This window comes from Tiliqua scincoides, chromosome 6, assembly GCF_035046505.1.
Source record: "Tiliqua scincoides isolate rTilSci1 chromosome 6, rTilSci1.hap2, whole genome shotgun sequence".
Taxonomy (NCBI): Eukaryota; Metazoa; Chordata; class Lepidosauria; order Squamata; family Scincidae; genus Tiliqua; species Tiliqua scincoides.
In genome coordinates this window covers 77,404,716-77,424,366 of record NC_089826.1, presented here as the reverse complement: position 1 = coordinate 77,424,366, position 19,651 = coordinate 77,404,716, and the positions used below count along the sequence as shown (strand labels likewise).

Below are 19,651 nucleotides of genomic sequence, written 5' to 3'. Positions count from 1 at the left end.
TGGCGCAAGGCCTTACCCTAATTCTATTGCCACTCTGCGCTGTACTGTCCCCCCCTGACCTTACAGTTCTGGTGTTCAATATACATCTGCTTCTCCTCAGTTTTTTTGTTTTTTTTGTTACAGCTGCAAGGGCGGGCGGACTAATCCAGACATGGAGACCACTGAGAAGGGGGATTCAGGGTAAGTACAAATCTCCCTGTTCTCCAGTGGGATCTCCATGTCCATCTTAGTCCCATCAAGTTGGATGTGCCCAAGCAGTGCTCCTCAAGAGTGGGAGCTGCTGTAAGTCTATAGTGTCATGCTCTGGAGGACGCGCCTTGCGAAGGCTGCATCCCCAGAGGCGCGTTGATCTTGTAGTGCTTGATGAAGGTGTTAGGCGAGCTCCAGCTAGCTGCCCTGCACACTGCCTCCAGGGAGGGGTGAGCCCTGGATGCAGCTGAGGTGGCGGGAGTGGGCCACTATGTTTTCTAACATGCGGGTGTGACGTGAGAGCCCTTCCCTTGGGGGACCCCAGAATGGAGGCGACTGCTGAGACCTGCCTCTTAACGGTGGCCGTGCTGAGGCCCTTGTGGAGGCCCGCCTGGAGGAAGCTCAGGAAATTCTTGACCCTGATCCTCTCTGGGTCAAGATTTAGGGATTGGCACCAATTGGTTAGGACCCTCCAGGTTCTGTTGTAGACCCAGTTGGTGGATCCTTTCCAGTTGGAGAGGAGAGTAGCCAGGACGGCAGGGGAGTAGCCTGACCCGGCTAGTCTTTTCTGCTCAATCTCCAGGCAGCTAGATGGAGTTTGGCTATCTGTGGGTGAAGGACTGGGCCCTGTGACAGAAGGTCCGGGCGCTGGGGAAGGGGAATGGGTGGGGAGATGGCCAACTCTCGCAGGTCCGGGTACCAGGGTCGGCGGGGCTGGTCTGGTGCTATGAGGAGGACTTTGGTCTGCTCTAGCCTGACCTTTGTGAGGACCCTCTGAAGGAGCTTTGTGGGGGGAAAGGCATATGTTACCCCTGGGGCCACCGTTGGTGGAGTGCATCCATCCCCTCTGCCTCCGGACAGTGTCCTTGGGAGAAGAACCTCGGCAGCTGGTGGTTGTGGCCACTGGCGAACAGATCTATGGTCATTGGACCAAACTGACTGTTGATCCAAGCAAAGACCTGCAGACGGAGCTTCCATTCTGAATGGCTGAGGTCCTGGCAACTCAGCCAGTCCGCTGCTGTGTTTTCCAGTCCACCAATGTGTTCGGCTTTGATGGAGCTGAGGTTCTTTTCTGCCCACAGCATCAGTCTGCATGCCTCCATCTGCAGGGCTGCTGACCTGGTGCCCCCTTGTCGGTTTACGTAGGCCCTTGCCGCAATGTTGTTGGTGTACACTAGTACATCCTGACCTCTGAGTTGGGGGAGGGCCAGCAGGGCTAGTCGAATGGTCTTCAGCTCTAGCAGATTGATAGAAGCCATCCTCTTGCTTGGGGACCAGCGACCCTGAACTACCTCCTCAGGGGTGTGGGCCCCCCAACCCTGAAGACTCGCGTCCGTGAACAGGACGGCTCTGTGGTGTATCTGGATGGGCGAGCCCTGGTCCAACCTGTGTGGCCACGTCCACCATCGAAGGTCCTTGAGGGTGAGGGGGTCCAGTCTGACACGCTTGCTCCTTTGAGAGACAATGAAGTCTTGGAAGGGCAGCAGCAGGTGCTGGATGGACCATGCCCTGTACCTGGCCCATGGGATGATGTCCTGACAGGAGGTCAGCATGCCCAGGAAGCGGGCCAACATCAGTACATCCAGCCTGGGGGATCGGAGGACAGCATTGCTCAGGTCTGCGGTCTTGGTCCACTGCTCTGGGGACAAGGACACTTTGAACTGGGAGGTGTCAATGATTGCTCCCAGGTGCTCCATAGACTATGAGGGAGTCAGGTGACTCTTCTCTAAGTTGATGAGGAACCCATAGTTCCAGAGGCATTGGACGGTCTGGTGCGGATGTAGGGCGCCCTCTTCTGGTGTGGCTGATCTCAGAAGAACATTGTCCAGGTATGGAAAGGCGGCCACACCCCTTGTGCACAGGTGCACAATCAGCACAATAAGGATCTTCGTGAAGACTCTTGGCGCTGAAGATAAGCTGAATGGGAGTGCCTTGAATTGATGGTGCTGGTTCTAGTAGCAGAACCTGACATAGCGGTGGTGGACGGGCAATATGGGTAAGTGCAGGTACGCCTCCTGGAGGTCCAGTGAGGTCATGTAGCTGCGCCTTCTGATGGACATCAGGATGGACCATAGGGTCTCCATCTTGAATTTCTGATGTCGCATCCATCTGTTGAGTCGCTTGAGGTTGAGGATGGCTCTGATGCCGCCTGAACTCTTGGGCACTGTGAAGAGGTGAGAGTACACCCCAGACCCCCATTGCTCCCTTGGAACCAGCTTGATATCCCCGACCTGTAGGAGGTGTTGGATTGCCTCAAGCGTCTTGCTGTGTTTTAGCGGGCATTTGGGTCTGTGGACCTGAAGGAACCTGTTGGGGGGAGACAAATGGAGTTCCAAGGAATACCCCCAGCGGATGGTGTCCCGCACCCACTAGTTGGTCATCACATCCCACCTGTCCATGAAGTGTTGCAGCTTTCCGCCAATGATGTGGGACGAAGATGGCTGGTCGTCATTGTGACTTTGGGCCCCTTGCACCAAAGCGCTGGGGATGCTGTCCACTGGGCTTGTGGGCTGGTCGTCTAGGGTGCCAGATGGGTCTTTGGCTTCTGAAAGGGACCGGAGAGGTTGAGGTGCCAGACTGAGAGCTTCTTGGGGAACGAAAGGGCCAGAGCTAGGTGGGCCTTGGGTTCCTCTCTCTAATGGGCAGGACCCTCTTCTTGCCCCTGGACTCCACAAGAAGTGGATCCAGGGCATCCCTGAACTTGGCTCCCTGGAAGGGGAGGCTGGAGACCCTGGCATGTGATGCTGCATCCACATCCCAGTTGTGCAGCCAGGTGCTGCGGCGAGTGGCAACTCAGGTGGCCCTGGCTGAGAACTGCATGGCATCTGCTGTGTCGTCTGCTGCAAAAGCGGCAGCTGAGGTCATCTTTCTGATATCCAATCGGGCCCTGGCATGTAGCTTGTGGGTCTTGCTGAACTGCTGAAGCCACAGCACCAACACCCTGGCACAGAGGGAGGCAGAGGCTCGCAGCGCTTTAGAGGAAACCTCAAAACCCCTCCTAGTGGCCAGCTCAACCTTCTTGTCTGTGGGGTCCCTTGGTAGGCCATCACTGTCCGCAGGGAGGATGGCTGGGGATCCCATTGCTGCTACTGGAGCATCCACCAGGGGTGACTTGAGGCAGGCCATGACCTCTGGGGGCAGGTCACAGAACCTGGTGGAGGGTTTGCTGGAGTCCCTGGCCTTGGCTGGATTGTTCCACTCCTTGTCCACCAGTTGTTGGAAGAAGGGAGGGAAGGGAAACCATTGGGGGGTCTCCTGCTGTTTAGGGAAGACTGACGGGGACCCCCACTTGGTCTTGGGCGCCATGTCCTCAGGGCGCTTGGCCTACAGGTCTAGCACCTGGACCACCCCTGAGATCGGTTTGTTGAACTGTTCAGCGTAGAAGAGGTGGGGCTTCTGGGTCTTGACCTCATCCCCCGATATTTCCCCCTTCTCTGCAGATGAGGTGTGGCAGCTGCCCTCGCCCTGGTCCTGATCCTGGAGGTGGGTGTGTTCGGGGGTGGCACTGCACGTGGAGGATGTCCGGTGCCTCTTAGAGGGGGTGGGTGGGGGGTCCTCCTCATCTTCATCCTTCTCTGGGGTGGGAGCTAGGAGCCCCATTGGGTGCTCTAGGGTGCCCCCCTGTGGCTGCTGGTGGGCCTCCATGGCGGCGGAAACGTTGACATGGACCATGTCCTGGATGGCCTTTGAGAGCTCCCCCCCCAGTTTAAGGTGCTGAGACCCACATGGGGGGGGTGCTTCGGGGGCCTCATTTGGGGTGGCCATGGGTGAAGGGGGGCTTCTGCCAGTTCTGGGGGCTCACCGCTCCACCAAGGATCAATCCGGACTTGGTCTGGCACGTGGCCAAGATGGCGCCGCGCACGTGGTCCTGTGCTCCGCTGCCTTCCAGCTGCCAATGGAGGAGGCTCAAGTGGCTGGGCGTTCCTGCTGCAAGCCTGCCTCTGCCGGCCCTACCCCGCTGGGGGGGGGCTAGTCTTCGCGCTCTTCGGGCGCTAGTCCAAGATGGCGCCCGCCATGTGGTGCTCCAGAGGAAGGAGGGGAGAGAAGCTCCGCACACCCGCAGCGGTTGGGGGAAAGCTGCTCCAGAGGCTGGCTGTGGCCGGAGCGCTCGCAGGCGCGCCTGCTTCACTCCTGCCGAGTGTGGGGGGGTGAGCAGCTGGGAGTGCTCCACTTGGCCGCGTGGCTGCCGCTGCTAGAAGAGAGCTGCCCTGGGTCAGGCAAGGCTCCACTTGGCTACGCGGCACCTGCAGAGGAGGGGCTGCCCTGGGTTTGGCTGAGGGCAGCCTGGTTATGCGGGATCTCCGCTGAGGAGGGCTGCCCTGGGGTCAGCTGAGGGCAGCCTTGACGCCCAGGCTGCTAGACGTGTGCGGGCCTGGCAAGCTGGGCTCAGGTGCAGAAGGGTGCCAAATTTAAATCTAGATGTGGCTGCTCTGCTCTAAAGCAGGCAGCCACGTGGGAGCCTCTGTGCAAGCAGTAGCCTGCTGTAGGAACAGGTGAGGCAGGAAACAGCAGGCAAGATAATCTGCTGAAACTGGGAGGGGGGAGGGGGAAAAAATAAGAAAAGGTCCTTCCCTGAGCTCCAATGGGGGGTTCAGCAGAGCAGACTCTGTCCTGCTTAGTCAAAAGGCTAGGCCAGTCTGGAGAGTCCAGGCAGCCCCTCCCCTCAGAAGGAACAAAAGACTCTGTCCTGCCTACCTGTGAGGGAGGAGCTACCCACTTGTTAGGACTAAGAGGGACATTGAGATCCCACTGGAGAAGTATATTTTAAACATTATGAAATTCATATAAATGCAAATCCAAAAATTGTGAGACTTCAGGACTACAGAAGCTTTAACTAAAAAGATAGCACAATACTTTCCATCTGAACAACCTTCCATGAACAAAATTGTATAATAGGGAATAAGTTCTAGGTTATAGTATCATTCCAAGCTCCAAAGGATAATTATGAGGTTGTGATGAAGCATTTTTTGACCTTGCGCATCAAGATCTAGCGTGACAGCCATCCTTATGGTTATACGTAAACAAAGTTACACACCTGCATCTCAGTCTTGTAAGCCTTCTCCGTATATAGCCGGAAACACTTGCCAGGTCTAGTACGGCCAGCACGGCCAGCTCTTTGCTGAGCAGAAGCTTTACTTATTGCAGTCACCAAGAGAGATTCTACTCTTATACGAGGATTATATACCTATTTGATGGAAAAGTCAAGTGAAGACAAGAATCAAAATTGAACATAACTAATTGGAATGAATGAAGGGAAAGATTTCTAAACTAAAATCTTTTAAAGATTTATTACACAAGTTGATATGTTACAAATCTTGGCAACAGTAATTACAAAATAACACTTAAAAGCTGACAAGACAACATGGGAGAGTAAAGAGATAGGTTAGAATGTCTTTTTAAAGAGAGGCAATAATAAGTTTTCCAGCACAAAAAAAATTGTGGTATTAATTTATAGTAGTAATTTGTTAGCATTTTTCCTGATAAATTTTTACTATTCTAATTATTAAAAAATGTTTTCCGTTAATAGATCTAGTATTACCTACACATTTTAAGAAACAATTTTCTGCTAAAATTGTTTCAGGCAAACACAAAGTGTCCCAATGGCATTCCAAGACTGACTAATCAAAACACTCAGGTCAATAACTACACCATCAAGACTGCAAGCTCCTCAATTACAGGCACCCGCCGCTTAATAATGGTTTGCTTAATGATGGACTGCATATATTTGATGGACCGCAGTTATTTGATTTTTCTCTGTAAACAGCTTTGTGAACTTTTAGTTGAAAAGCGGTGTATAAATACTGTTAATAATAATAATAATAGGATTGTCACTCCCGGATTGGCCTTTTCAGCCACACTAGACGCTGTGCCAGAACCACCTTTCAGAGCGCGATACCATAGTCTTTCGAGACTGAAGGTTGCCAATACAATACTAATAATAATATATGACTGGGGTCAAAGTACAATAAAGATGCTCTTAATGAAGCAATCGCATCTCCCATAGCCTGCAGCAGAGCATTTACACAACAGAGAGGCTCTTACTCAACACAACTGTGTTTACGAAACAGAGAGATAGAGGCAATCTATCTCCAGTAGCCTGTGCAGCCAGCTAGTGTCAGGCAGGGAGTGTCTGTTTACACAACAAAGGCACAAGATTGGAGTGAATGTTCACTTAATGATCTAATCGCATAACAGGGATAGGAGAACATAACCCTGTTGTTAAGTGGCGCACACTTGTATTAAGAATATTTATATACTGCTTTTCAACAAAAAAGTTCAATGTGGTCCGAAGTCAAAAATCCAATAATTAAATGGCTACCTGTCCCCAAAGGGCTCCCAATCTTAAAAAAAGAAAAGAAAAAATGCAGAACTCTCCAGCCAACAACCACTAAAAAGACACTGTGCTGGGGAAGAGAGACAGTTACTCTCCCCTGCTACATACAGCTGCTTTGAATGACCAACTAGGGAGATAAAGCGGGATACAAAAGGAGTGCCACTTGAAAAGGGCCTCTTTAGCCCAGTTAGCAGGGATACTACAATTCTGTTGGTGAAGATGCCAGATCACATTAACACATAAATAATTTTTTCGCATGAAATACATTAACTGTGCTTGATAGTAAGGTTCATTCATATTCAGCACAAATGATCTGCAGACTTTGTCCTTAACGTGGACTCTGAATAAAAGCTGTACAGTGAGACTCTTTCAGAAAAAAAACTAAATTACAAGCATGAATTTTTAAAAACCTATACTATATGCTTCACTATTCTAAGTTTATAATTAGAAATGTAAATTCCAAAATTCAAATTGAAAACATGGCTAGAGGAATGTGTTAAAAATTCAGCATTTTTTGTAAGAAGGCATAAAGCCAAGTCCGCGCTAGCAACTCACGACATTTACTATGCAGGCTAATATGGCAATGGATTTTAAAACACACCCATGCATTTGCTTTAAAGAAAGATAGTGGATACAAAGCTCCTCCACTACACACAAAGTAAATCGCTTATGAAAGGACTGTGTAGTTCTTTGAAGTACCGCATTCTGGAAGGAAAGTAAAACTAAATCCAAAAATGTTCTGGAAGTATGAGAACTGCTACAGAATGGCTATCACAACAGTTATGCACAAGCTCTTCTGGCCTGCATGTACTTTGCTCCTGCTCTTTGGATCCAACCCATTACAGCAATACAGGTACAAGGAAACACGATATTATAGTTAATTATATGGTTATTCCATCCTAATATCAGAGGAAAAGCCATGTCAAATTTTTAAAACCTGTTTTACCTTCTGCTTAGCAAATCCAGGATCTATGACAAATACAACTCCATCGATTGTTAATGATGTCTCTGCAATATTAGTAGATACAACAACCTGTGAAAAAGTGTAAGAAAAATGTTGTATTGTATATGCTAAAAACATGACAAGTACTGTAAAAAGTCATTTAAGAATGCAACCCTGGTAAAACAGCAGAATCCAGCAATGGTGTAAGGCCCATTAAGTCTAAAAGGCTGCCCTAAGTTAATCAGGGACACATTTAATGGTGCAACCTACAGTAGTTAGAGGCCAGAGGACTTTTTAAAAGAGAGGCCAGCAGCCAAATCTGTTGAAATGCAGTATTTTCTAGCACTGAGTAGATTCTCTTCTGAGCCTACATGAACAGAAAGATTTTCAGACAGCTTGTTTCAAGCTTTCACACATAACTCTGAATCACACAACATATTGAAGTTAAGCAAACACACATGAATCTGTGCATATTCCCTGTACTGAAAACCATTTACAACCAATGAACTGATCTCTACAAGATGTTAGGGTACTCTGTGGACTGCACCCCTCTAGGATTATGCATAATATTACTTTTAAGGGAAACTGAATCTGTGTCACTTCCCCCTCCCCCCACAAAGTATTACAAGACAGTGGAACAGAAGGTGGAATTAGGAAGCAACTGCCTCACAGAGTCAGAAACTCAAAGCACTGCACAAAGGGGGCAGGCACCACAGTCAGCTGCACTGACAACTATCTCTTTATAATAAGCTTGTGCTATTATTCAGGTGTACAAATGCACAAGAATACCTCTGCTACTGTGGCTACTGTGAACAAACTGCTCACTGACCTATTTAAAGCAGCCTCCACAGGGTGATCATTTCACATCCACCAGTCCTAAAACCACACTTTTGGGGAGGGGGGACAATTCTCAAGCCATCATACCTTCTATGAAACTTAAGTATTGAAAACATTCTCACATACAACATAACTAATTCTTTGAACGGTTCTATAAAATAGGCCAGCATCATTACCTACTTATTGTTGGTGAAGACTGAAGCTTTAAAAAAAAAAAAATCTAAGACTACCTAGCATCATCATTGCTGAAGTGAGATTTTAAAACTGAATTCTCAGCTGAGCCACCACCAAAACTCCTGTGGGTTTGGCAACAAAAGTCACAGTATGACTTATGTTTAAGCAAAATGCAACACTAATCTTTGTTCATCATGTGATAATACCAGTTTGCTGCTGCTCAAGCTTTGTCAATTTCAAAAGTATATCAGCTCTTTATTTCACCAATACCAGAGAATCACTTCCCCAGATGCAATAATTTATCTGCTCGGAATTCTACACATTATCATAAATGTTTTGTTTACCCACCATACAAGACAATGCAATAATCAAGGAATAAAGCATCCCTATAACACACTTTTGTCTATGTCAACAGTTACCACCTTAAGTCATTTGAAACTTTATTATCAAGTTTTTTCGTCTTCTTGGAAATCAAGCATTAAAGGGTGCCTCACTAATCTAAAAAACATCTCTGAGTACTTGGGAGTGACACCTGCCATTCTGGAGCACAGGGTTAGGGCATCCCACAATTAAGTTAAAACTGCTGGAAAGGCTGCAGTTCTATCAATGCTTACATACAATGCAATAGGTCATGCAACAAAGGTGAGATTTCTGTCTGAAAACAAGAGTAAGCTTAACAGTTATTTTGTGTCACTTTCATTAGTAATACTGCCACATTTTGTAAATAGTTGTATCATGCAGGCTGCAACCCTATCCACACTTACCTGAGTGTAAGTTCCACTGACTATAATGGAACTTACTTCTGTGTACATAGGATTGGGCTCGCAATCTGATTTCCAAACACAAGCAAGGCTAAAAGTCAATGCAAGCATATGCAGTTTTCAGGAAGGCTTTTTGCTCAAATCAGTTCTACATGAAAACTGCAACATAGGAAAATGTGGAAAGAATTACAGCCATTTCCTGGCCCCATCAGTGTTCTTTCCAATGAAAAGTTCAAATTTAGCTGGCAAAGCAAATTTGTAGGAGGCAGCCCAGAGGTCTGAGTGATAAAGAGAGTGCAATAGAGATATCATAGACATCTTTCTTGCTTTCAAAGCTGTTTGATCACTCACATTAAACAAATGGGGAATTTGTTTAAAACTTCTGGCTCTGTCTCTATGAAATTTAATCTCACTGTGAGGCACTATTCACAACACCCACTACCTGCACACCTTGCTGAATCAATATACAATGCTTCTGCAAATCACATGTGTTTTGGGAAATAAGCACAACACAATCTGTTCTCAAAACAAAAGTTCCATACTGAAGAAATCTCACTAAGCTTCTCCAGTTTAACCATTCGGATTTCCATTTTGCTAAATGAGGAAAATACTCAAAATAATAAATGTAATGTAGTTCATGATTTTTAAAATTAGAAATAACCCCTAATTTATTCTTATTTAAAGGGCAAACATAAATACCTTCTTTCCATTCAGAAAGAAAATGATCAAACAAATTATGAACTATATTTATTACAGCATTCTAAAAGTTTGCACAACCCAGAATCAGAAGAGAAAGAGCAGGGTAAAGAAAAAGAGAACAGTCTCTATTTTTGAGTATCTACAAAGTATTTAACTTCCTTAGAAACCCTGAGTAGCCTTATTACTGTAAAATATTAAATGCATTAATATCATACCTTTCGTCCTATTGCACCATTTGGTTTTTTGGGAGGGGGAGGCTCAAAAATCCTCTGCTGTTGCTGGGGTGGAAGCGTGGAATATAATGGGATGATTTTAATGTCACCAACTTCAGGACCCAGGTCATCAATTTCACGCTTTATCCTCTTACAGGCTTCATCTATTTCCTGCATAGAAAGAAGATCGTGAAAACTTTAAATGTTTTTCCAGCTCTAATTGCTATGAAGAATTTTTTTTAATAGCCCTGCTACAAAACAGGTTATTTTTAAACCAATTTGGGCACTTGTTGAATTTTCAGTGGGACTTCCACAGCAGTCCAAAATGCCTCATATTCTATATTCCAATGAGCATAACAGCCTTATTTGAATTCAACACCCTTTTTCTTTAGTCGTATTTCCTAATTAATTCTGTACAAATTGTACTAAAATTGAAATCTCTCACCCAGGAATATTAAACTGCACTCATGACCTTTTCAATTTTCACAATCTAAAAGAAATTGATGTAAAAGATATTTTAAATAAGCCAATTAAGCTTTAATGTCACGTATCACTAATGCAATTATATGGAAGATTTGCTTCATTGTACCTAATGAGAACAAACACCTTTATAGTACAAACATAGATGTTCAAGAAGTAGATCCCTTCTCAGTTCAACTTATCAGAGCTTATGTTATCAGATCTTAGAATTTTTACTAGAAAACATTTCAGCATCTTCCCTAGTATACTTTGCAGAGATCCTTCAGGTAGTTTGCAATGACTTGACTGTAAGTTTAAAATGCTGATCAAAGTTTTAAGAGAAGAACCAATTTAAATTACTTAAATATATTCACTTCAAATCCCACTTATAAGGAATTCCTAATAATAAAAATAATAATAATAGCAGCTAGGTATTTATATACCACCTTTCTGGTCATTGGATTACTTCTCTGACTTTATTCAAGGCGGTTTACATAAGCAGGCATTTCTAAATCCCTCAAGGGGATTTGTACAATCATAAAGGTTCTCTCTTTCAAGAACCAACAACATTTCAGAATGGATCTTCCTGGTTTGGTCTCACTTCTGGCCTCCAGTTTTCCCACGCAGGCTGACAAGCAGCTTCATCTCTCAAATGGAGGGCAGCCAAGACGCTTCTTGCTCACACCAAGAGCAGGTAGAATCACTCAGCTCGGCTTTGTCAGCTGTTTTCAAGATTTTGCCATTCTCAGCCATCCAAGGTGCTGCCAGTGTCCTCCAACTGGCAATCTTCTGTTGTTATCTTCGGGCTAACGGAGGCTCTACCCTCTAGACCAGACCTCCTGCCCTTGAACCTCCTGCCCTTTGAACTACCTTTTATTCAAAAGGACCGTAAAACAATTCTTAGCATTTTAAGATACTCTTAAAAGTCTTACCAACAATCTCATGAACTAGCATTACCTAATGTTGCTGATGAAACCATCAATAAGGTATCATGTTATTGGTAAACTTCTTTACATTAGATTTTAAAAGTTGAATAGTTTTCCAAAGTTATATATGACAGGTGAGAACTTACATTTTCTACACAGAAGTGCCACAGAAATTAGTTGGCAACCTTCAGTCTCGAAAGACTATGGTATCGCACTCTGAATGGTGGTTCTGGAACAGCGTCTAGTGTGGCTGAAAAAACCGATTCGGGAGTGACAATCCCTTCCACACTGGGAGCAAGTGCAGTCTGTCCCTGGTCTGTCTCCCTGGCTATGGGCCTTCCTTCTTTGCCTCTTTGCCTCAGACTGTTGGCCAAGTGCATCTCCAAACTGGGAAAGGCCATGCTGCACAGCCTGCCTCCAAGCGGGCTGCTCAGAGGCCAAGGTTTCCCACCTATTGAGGTCCACTCCTAAGGCCTTCAGATCCCTCTTGCAGATGTCCTTGTATTGCAGCTGTGGTCTACCTGTAGGGCACTTTCCTTGCACGAGTTCTTCATAGAGGAGATCCTTTGGGATCCGGCCATCATCCATTCTCACGACATGACCGAGCCAACACAGGCGTCTCTGTTTCAGCAGTGAATACATGCTAGGGATTCCAGCACATTCCAGGACTGCGTTGTTTGGAACTTTGTCCTGCCAGGTGATGCCGAGGATGAGTCAGAGGCAGCACATGTGGAAAGCATTCAGTTTCCTCTCCTGTTGTGAGCGAAGAGTCCATGACTCGCTGCAGTACAGAAGTGTACTCAGGACGCAAGCTCTGTAGACCTGGATCTTGGTATGTTCTGTCAGCTTCTTGTTGGACCAGACTCTCTTTGTTAGTCTCGAAAACGTGGTAGCTGCTTTACCGATGTGTTTGTTTAGCTCGGTATCGAGAGAAAGAGTGTCGGAGATCGTTGAGCCAAGGTACACAAAGTCATGGACAACCTCCAGTTCATGCGCAGAGATTGTAATGCAGGGAGGTGAGTCCGCATCCTGAACCATGACCTGTGTTTCTTCAGGCTAATTGTCAGTCCAAAATCTTGGCAGGCCTTGCTAAAACGATCCATGAGCTGCTGGAGATCTTTGGCAGAGTGGGTAGTGACAGCTGCATTGTCAGCAAAGAGGAAGTCATGTAGACATTTCAGCTGGACTTTGGACTTTGCTCTCAGTCTGGAGAGGTTGAAGAGCTTTCTGTCTGATCTGGTTTGGATATAGATGCCTTCTGTTGCAGTTCCAAAGGCATGCTTCAGCAGGACAGCGAAGAAAATCCCAAATAAGGTTGGCACAAGAACACAGCCCTGCTTCACTCCGCTTCGGATGTCAAAGGGGTCTGATGTGGAGCCATCAAAGACAACAGTGCCCTTCATATCCTTGTGGAAAGACCCGATGATGCTGAGGAGCCTGGGTGCACATCCGATCTTGGGGAGAACCTTGAAGAGGCCGTCCCTGCTGACCAGGGACAGCCAGAGAAATTACGGTCACTCAGATTTTGATGATTTGTGACTTTTCTATTTGTTCCATTGAACATTGTCAAATTACACCCTATTACTTTACCATGTGAAGAATTTTCAATTTGTGTAAGAATAAAAGAAATTCTCATGTTTCTGAATTTGTCTTTGAGAAACACCTTTAGAAAAAGAAGCATGAATATCTTTTTTGAAATTTAAAATATTTTGGTTATTAAAATGTCTTCCTCCAAAATGATTTTAAATGTAAAAGGTTAAATACCTTAATCACTCTGGGTTTGCATGCCCCCTACTGGTCTACTAAATTAGAAATAAAATTTATACACTGGGCTGCATGAACCTGCATTTTACATAGGCATTCTGAGTCTTACAGGTGTTAACGTTCACATAACCCTCTTGTTATGAAAGAAAAATTTCCAAACCATAATAAACTCAGCCTATCCAGTAGTACAGGGGCCTCCAAACTTTTTGGCCAGAAGACTGCAACAAATATCTGGCATGGTGTGGCGGACTGGAAAAAAAATTTAAATATAAAATTTAAATAAATTAGAGATGGAACTTAGATGAGTGAATAAATGAATGAATGGGCTCATTCATTCCACCTCTCTGGTCCTCAGAACACCCTCCAGACACAATCAGAGCACAGTTCTGGTCATGTTCAGTTGAGTGGGCCAGAGGCTTTCAGGGGACAAGAGGTTGGCCGCGGGCCAGAAGAAGGCTTGCTGTGGGCCGCATCTGGCCCCCGGGCCGGGGTTTGGAGACCCCTGCAGTAGTATATGAAGATTGCTAGTTTCACAGTAAATTGTCAGAGATCAGAAATAATGTATGTCAATAGCTACTGTTTGTATCCTCCACTTGGCAATACTCTATTATCATGAACGTGCAAGCATACCATAACACCACTACCATAATTGCATCAAAAAGACAACTTAAGACATTCTTAAGTTTACTTTGCCCAATATTGTATAACTTACTGGTAAGTCTCTACATATTTAAAGAATTCAAAGAGGAGAACTGGTGAGAGAATACCAAACAGTGGGACTTGCACTCTCTCTTTACAAACATGCCACTGTAGGTTTGCAAACCACATAAGTCACAAGGAAACAAGTCTGAAGTAACACAGAACAATGCTTCAAGATTAGGAGATTAATTTCCACATGGCTAATAAACTAGAAGACCTTCAAATATAAGAAAGATTCTAAAGAGATTGCCTGGAAACTGCTTTAACATACACAAGGTCACACCATGCCAGGTTGGGACCTGCCAACCCTAGGACAGAAAAGAGCAAAACCATTATTGGTAAAGCAAGTGTAACTATGAACAAGTAGCTTTCTTCTGTGAGAGGGGAAAATAGGGCCACCAAAGCAACTATATAAGCGCTCTCTGCTTCCAAGGAAGGTTGCTAAGCAACAGTGACAGCCTCTTACGGTATTTGTTTCTTCTGGGCACACCAATGAACGGATCTCTTGGCTCCCCAAGGAAAACGGAAGGAAAGTGTTTTGCTCAGCTGCTGTTCTTCCTGTGTGACACTTTGAACAGTGTCTATACTTCCACTCAGTTGATGAGCTCCTCCAAAGCTTCCATTTTATTAAATTGAACATTTCAACTATAATGGTTCTGAATGCAAGCCTGGGGAAACCCTGGGCACATGGTCATGATCAAGTCTGATGTGGTTTCTGAAGCAACATACACAGTACCAGCCATAATCCAGCACTAATGGCTCAATGTTTTCAACTTTGGAAGTAGACAAGGTTAACTATATTGGCTGAGTGCAGAAGGGATTTTAAACACCTAAACAAAAAATAAGGTAAGCAAATATGCAAGTCACAGATGGGAAAGAAAACTACAAAAATTCTAAGAGTTTCTCATTTGGAGAGTTGTGGAAGTCACTCCAAAGCACAATTGCTGAGCATCTGTTCCCAAACTATTCAGTCATCAAGACACAATCTGCCAGAACACACTGTCTTACTTGCCAGCCAACCACAGTTTCACATGCAATATTTTGTACTTGGGTATATGCACAAAGATAAAATACATAAGTGAAGGATATAGATATGTATTTGCTGCTTGTCCCTTTAACATGAATAAAAACATCAAACACACTTTAAATACACACATGTACAAATTTTCACTGATGCACCTTTCACAATCGATTCAATACGGGTGGGACCTCAGTATCCATCAATTTGGCATCCATTGATTTGATTCACCACTAATACTGAGGTCCACCTTGTAACGGAAAAAAACGCACCAAAATGCAATTTCCTACTTTCACATTGTTAATTGTAATTTCATTCCATTAGATTCCATTATTCACCCCATCTAGTGCTTGAATGCAGTACAGCATCTATACCAATGCATTCTGGAGTGACAATAGAGAAGCGATACATTTGGAAGTGGTCTTTAAAGCTATTTTTCCACTGAACTGGTACCTACCGATTTTTTTTAAACCACTAGGGGACCCCAGTGGACAACAAGGTACAACCTGTATACATATATTCTACTAAACTTTGTTATTTCTTAGGTGGCCTTTGAGGCAATCTAGCAGAATGAATGAAACTAGCCTAGAATATCAATCCTTAAATGATGACCAAAGAGACTGTCAGAAGTCAGAGTGGTGAACAGCCAATTTCTTGTCAGTTTTGGACTCTGTGTTCAAGCCACCACAAAAAGTAGGCCACCCATACAGTGAAAAATATTCTCATGTTATGGCTGCCACTCACGAATCTTTCAAGTAGTCTGCAACTTGCAGTAATCTAGACATCAGACTTGATTATTAGTATCTTGAATAAAACATTTCTAAGCAACAATGAGCATGTGCAATCTTAGCTGCATCTACTTGGGATCAAAAAGTGCTTTCCTTCTTTCTTTACCCTGTAAATTCAGTCTTTTGCTTGGATTACACAGTATAGCCGCTTCAAAGTGCAAAAGCAGTCAAGTTTTAATTTTGAAGTGTTTCAGGTATGCTCCTGTGTGGCAACCATAAGAGAATGTGATGCTCCATAAAGAAGTGGTTCACAAATTTGATTTGAAGACTAAAAATATCAGGACTAGAGGTTATCTTTTATAACAGTAATTAGCCTTTTCTAACCTCAAATTGATCATAAAATCTATGGAGAATGAAGTGCTATGTGGTGCAATTCCCTGGTTTCAGCTCCATCAAGGACAGAAACAGTTAAAGTTTCCACAGACACTTCAAACCACCAATCAAATGTTGTTTGTCTTTAGCTGTACAGAATACTTTAGTCAACTGTCAGAACATATTGGTTCTACCAGATTTAGGACTACTCTATATTAAAACAGGTGTTTAATTCAAAGTTTGAAATCTGAAGATGCAACTGAACATTCAGGCATCTGAAATGGTTTGCTTATGATCTTAGCTGTAATGAGTACACAGAGGTGCAGTATGGAAGGCAAGTCATCTGGAAAGCAGTTTAAAGTGACCAAGGAAACCTTAGCAGTATTTCCATCTGTCTTACACCTTATATCAATTAACAGCGCACAGTCTGAATGGCCAATTCATTTTCTACATGTTTATCTTCAGGTGCTAGATGCAGTCTTTTCCATTTGAGTTTATATAGGGTTTCCCCCCCCCCCCTTCAGCACTTAAGGGCAATTCTCTCTGCAGAAACCTACAGCCTGCATAACCAGCGCACTTTCTTGGATCCCCAGACTGCAAAATGTGCTTCATTCTTGCAAACTCCCTATGATGCACTGTGCAATATACAAACCTGCAGAATACAACTGTTTGGCTTGAATAATTTGCTACAGTTGCCATTTCCTATGGTATTCCTATGTTTCCAATGATACATTCACTGCCAGTTGTCTGATTCAACAAAATCTTCCTTAACTAAAAGAAATGGCTCACCTTGGGAAAGTTTTTTTCTTTCTTAAACAGCTATATTTGTAGCTCATCATCATCTGGCATAAGACACTACACATATGAAATTCTTTAACAGAATCCTTTGCTCTCCTGTCCTTTGTCCCACGGGCTAGAGAACTAGCTTCTGCAAGGAGCTGAAGAGTACCATGCTTTCAAGAGATGAGTATGCCATGTGGTGCTGGACTACCACTTCAGCCCGTCAGAATATATAGAGCAGTGGTACACAGATTGTTGGGTCACGACCCACCAGCTCATGTAATGATGCCCTGTTCCCTTTAAGGGGCAGGGAGAAAGCAAGCAAAGCGACTCCCAGGATCGCATCCCTGTGGGGGAAAGGGGAATATTTTTAAACTAAACATACGTACTCTGGGGGTCCGGGAAGTGTGGGAAGCCCTGCGGAGTGCTTGAAGGTCTCCCTGCAGCTTCTAAATAGCAAAAGTTACAAGCGCAATTAAACCGGAAATGGAATTTCCAGTTTCGTCGCGCTTGCAACTTTCATTATTTAGAAGCCAGGGTGAGCCCTGCAGCACTCCGTGGGGCTCCCCACACCCCTGGACCCTGAGAGCATGTACGTTTAGTTTAAAAATAGCCCTTGCTTCCCTTGCAGGGGTATGATCCTGGGGATTATAAAGACTTACCCTGGGAGTAAATATCCCAGGAAGTTTGAGAACTACTGGTATAGTATGCAGAGGATCACAAAGCCCACATCAAGTACAGAAAAGAACAGTAACACTATTTCATTGGTACACCCAGGCAGAAGGGTACATCCGTAACGGAACCTCCAGTGGATACCAAATCAGTGGAAAAATAGCTTTAAAGTTCCACTTCCAGGTTTCTTGCCACTAGATGGGGTAAATAACGGAATCAAATGAAATTATAATTACTTAACAGCGTGTGAAGATAGGAAATTGGATTTTGGTGCATTTTCTTGTTACAAGGCATTTAAAGGTGGATCTCAGTATCAGCGGTAAAAGAAATCAGTGGATACCGAGGTTCCACCTGTACAACTTTTTTGACTCAGGGAAACATACTGCTGAATCAGATAACTCAGGACACTGGTAGCCTCTCCCAATTCAGATGAGCCAGCATGCAGCAAAAACCCAAGTTAATGAAAGCTATAGGGGAGGGAGACCTCAGCACATTCACTTCTATCCACGAGCATTCACTGTAGCCAACAAAACCAGGAACCCAATCAAGACTCAACCCGCTTCACCCTCCAGCATGTACTGATACTGTATTTCAAGTCAAGCAAAAAACATCTGGTTTGCCCACAGAAAGTACAAAGTTAACCTATAGCAACAAAAACCACAGGCAAGATTATGCCAAAATCATACACCTTGTAAAGAAGGTGACCGTGCCCATCCAGAAAATATTTTGTCCCCAATGTTGTATATTTAACATTTATATGAATCCACTGGGAGAAGTATCATTAATATACTAGTGACACCCAACTCTCCCTCCCCCCATTATTCCTCTGAGCCAGGCATGGCAGAAGAAGTGGTAGGTGCCTGTGACTGGTATGGGGAGGAATGGGAACTCAAAATGAAAATCAATCCAGATAAAATTAAAGTACAGTTGTGCTTCAGTTAATGGAGATTGGGACCGCAATCCCCATCATCAAGCAGCGCTTTACACAATCTGAACCCTCCGCTGGGAAGGGGATGCTCTGCTCCCCTCTGGAGGGTTGTCTGAGCCTCGCAGAGGCAGTGCATGTCTGAGCGAAGCCCCTGCGAGGCTCAGACTGAGGGAAATTGTGGCTCTCACACGACTTCCAGTTTCACAGAGGAAGCCTGAAATTGCACAAGAGGCACGATTTCCCTCAGTCTGAGCCTCGCAGAGGCAGCACTCTGAGGTGCGCTGCCTCTGTGAGGCTCAGACGACCCTCTGGAGCCAAGCTCCCCTCACATTCAGAGGGTGAGGGTGCACGCCCTCAATGACCACATGGTCGTTGCATATGTGATCCCAGCGTTAGCCGGTACATTGCTAATGGGCGCACACCTATAGTAGGATGTTCAATAGATCAAGAAGAAGGAGTTCAAGTTGTTGCAGTCACTCTTAAGGATCAACTCCACTAACCGGGGGTACTGTTAGATCTGGTTTTAATGCTGAAAGATCAAGAGGCGCTCATGGCACAAAGCAACTTTCACCATCTTAAATGGTGCACCAATTGTGGCCTCTTCAGAACAGCTTTGCTACACATATTAAGATTTGATTACTGCAATGTATTAAATGTGGGCCTGCCTTTATTTTGTATACTTAATTTTAACACGCCTCTATCCAGTTTCTTACCTATCAAAGCCACTAAAATAAAACAAGTAGTTCACAAAATGATGTGAAGAGTACTTCCAAAGTTCAATGGGTTCAGACTATGGCAGCCAGTTAATGGACTGGAATCTACCAATTAGAACATACCCCGTTAACACATCTTCACTGGCCCAATTTTTTCTGGTCATAATTCAATGTGCTGGTTTTGACATCCAACATCCTGGTTCAGGACCAGAGTATCTGACAGACCACCAAATTCCATAAAAGCCTGTCAATTCCCTCAGAATCTCTGCTCTTAAGTACCCCTGCCTTCTCATGCTGAGGCAGCAGTGTTTGTGGTGGAGAGAGGTCTTTTCTCTTGTGGTTCCCTGGTTTCAGAATTCTTTCCCCAGGGATACTTTGTTTGCTCCTACTTTGTTTTTGGCAGACGTTTAAATACCAGCAATCTTATTCTTCTGAGTTTTAAT

General features: G+C 44.7%; 1 protein-coding gene across 1 annotated transcript in view; it reads right to left on the bottom strand.

Moving 5' to 3' along the window:
• DHX15 (DEAH-box helicase 15) overlaps positions 1-19,651 on the bottom strand; it is a 66,523-nt gene that overhangs the window by 18,358 nt on the left and 28,514 nt on the right. The window contains exons 6-8 of the mRNA XM_066631649.1: positions 10,153-10,320; positions 7,470-7,556; positions 5,225-5,374 (exon numbers count right to left, since the gene is read on the bottom strand). Of these exons, the coding sequence (XP_066487746.1) occupies positions 5,225-5,374; positions 7,470-7,556; positions 10,153-10,320 (405 nt within the window). The remainder of the gene's footprint in view (positions 1-5,224; positions 5,375-7,469; positions 7,557-10,152; positions 10,321-19,651) is intronic.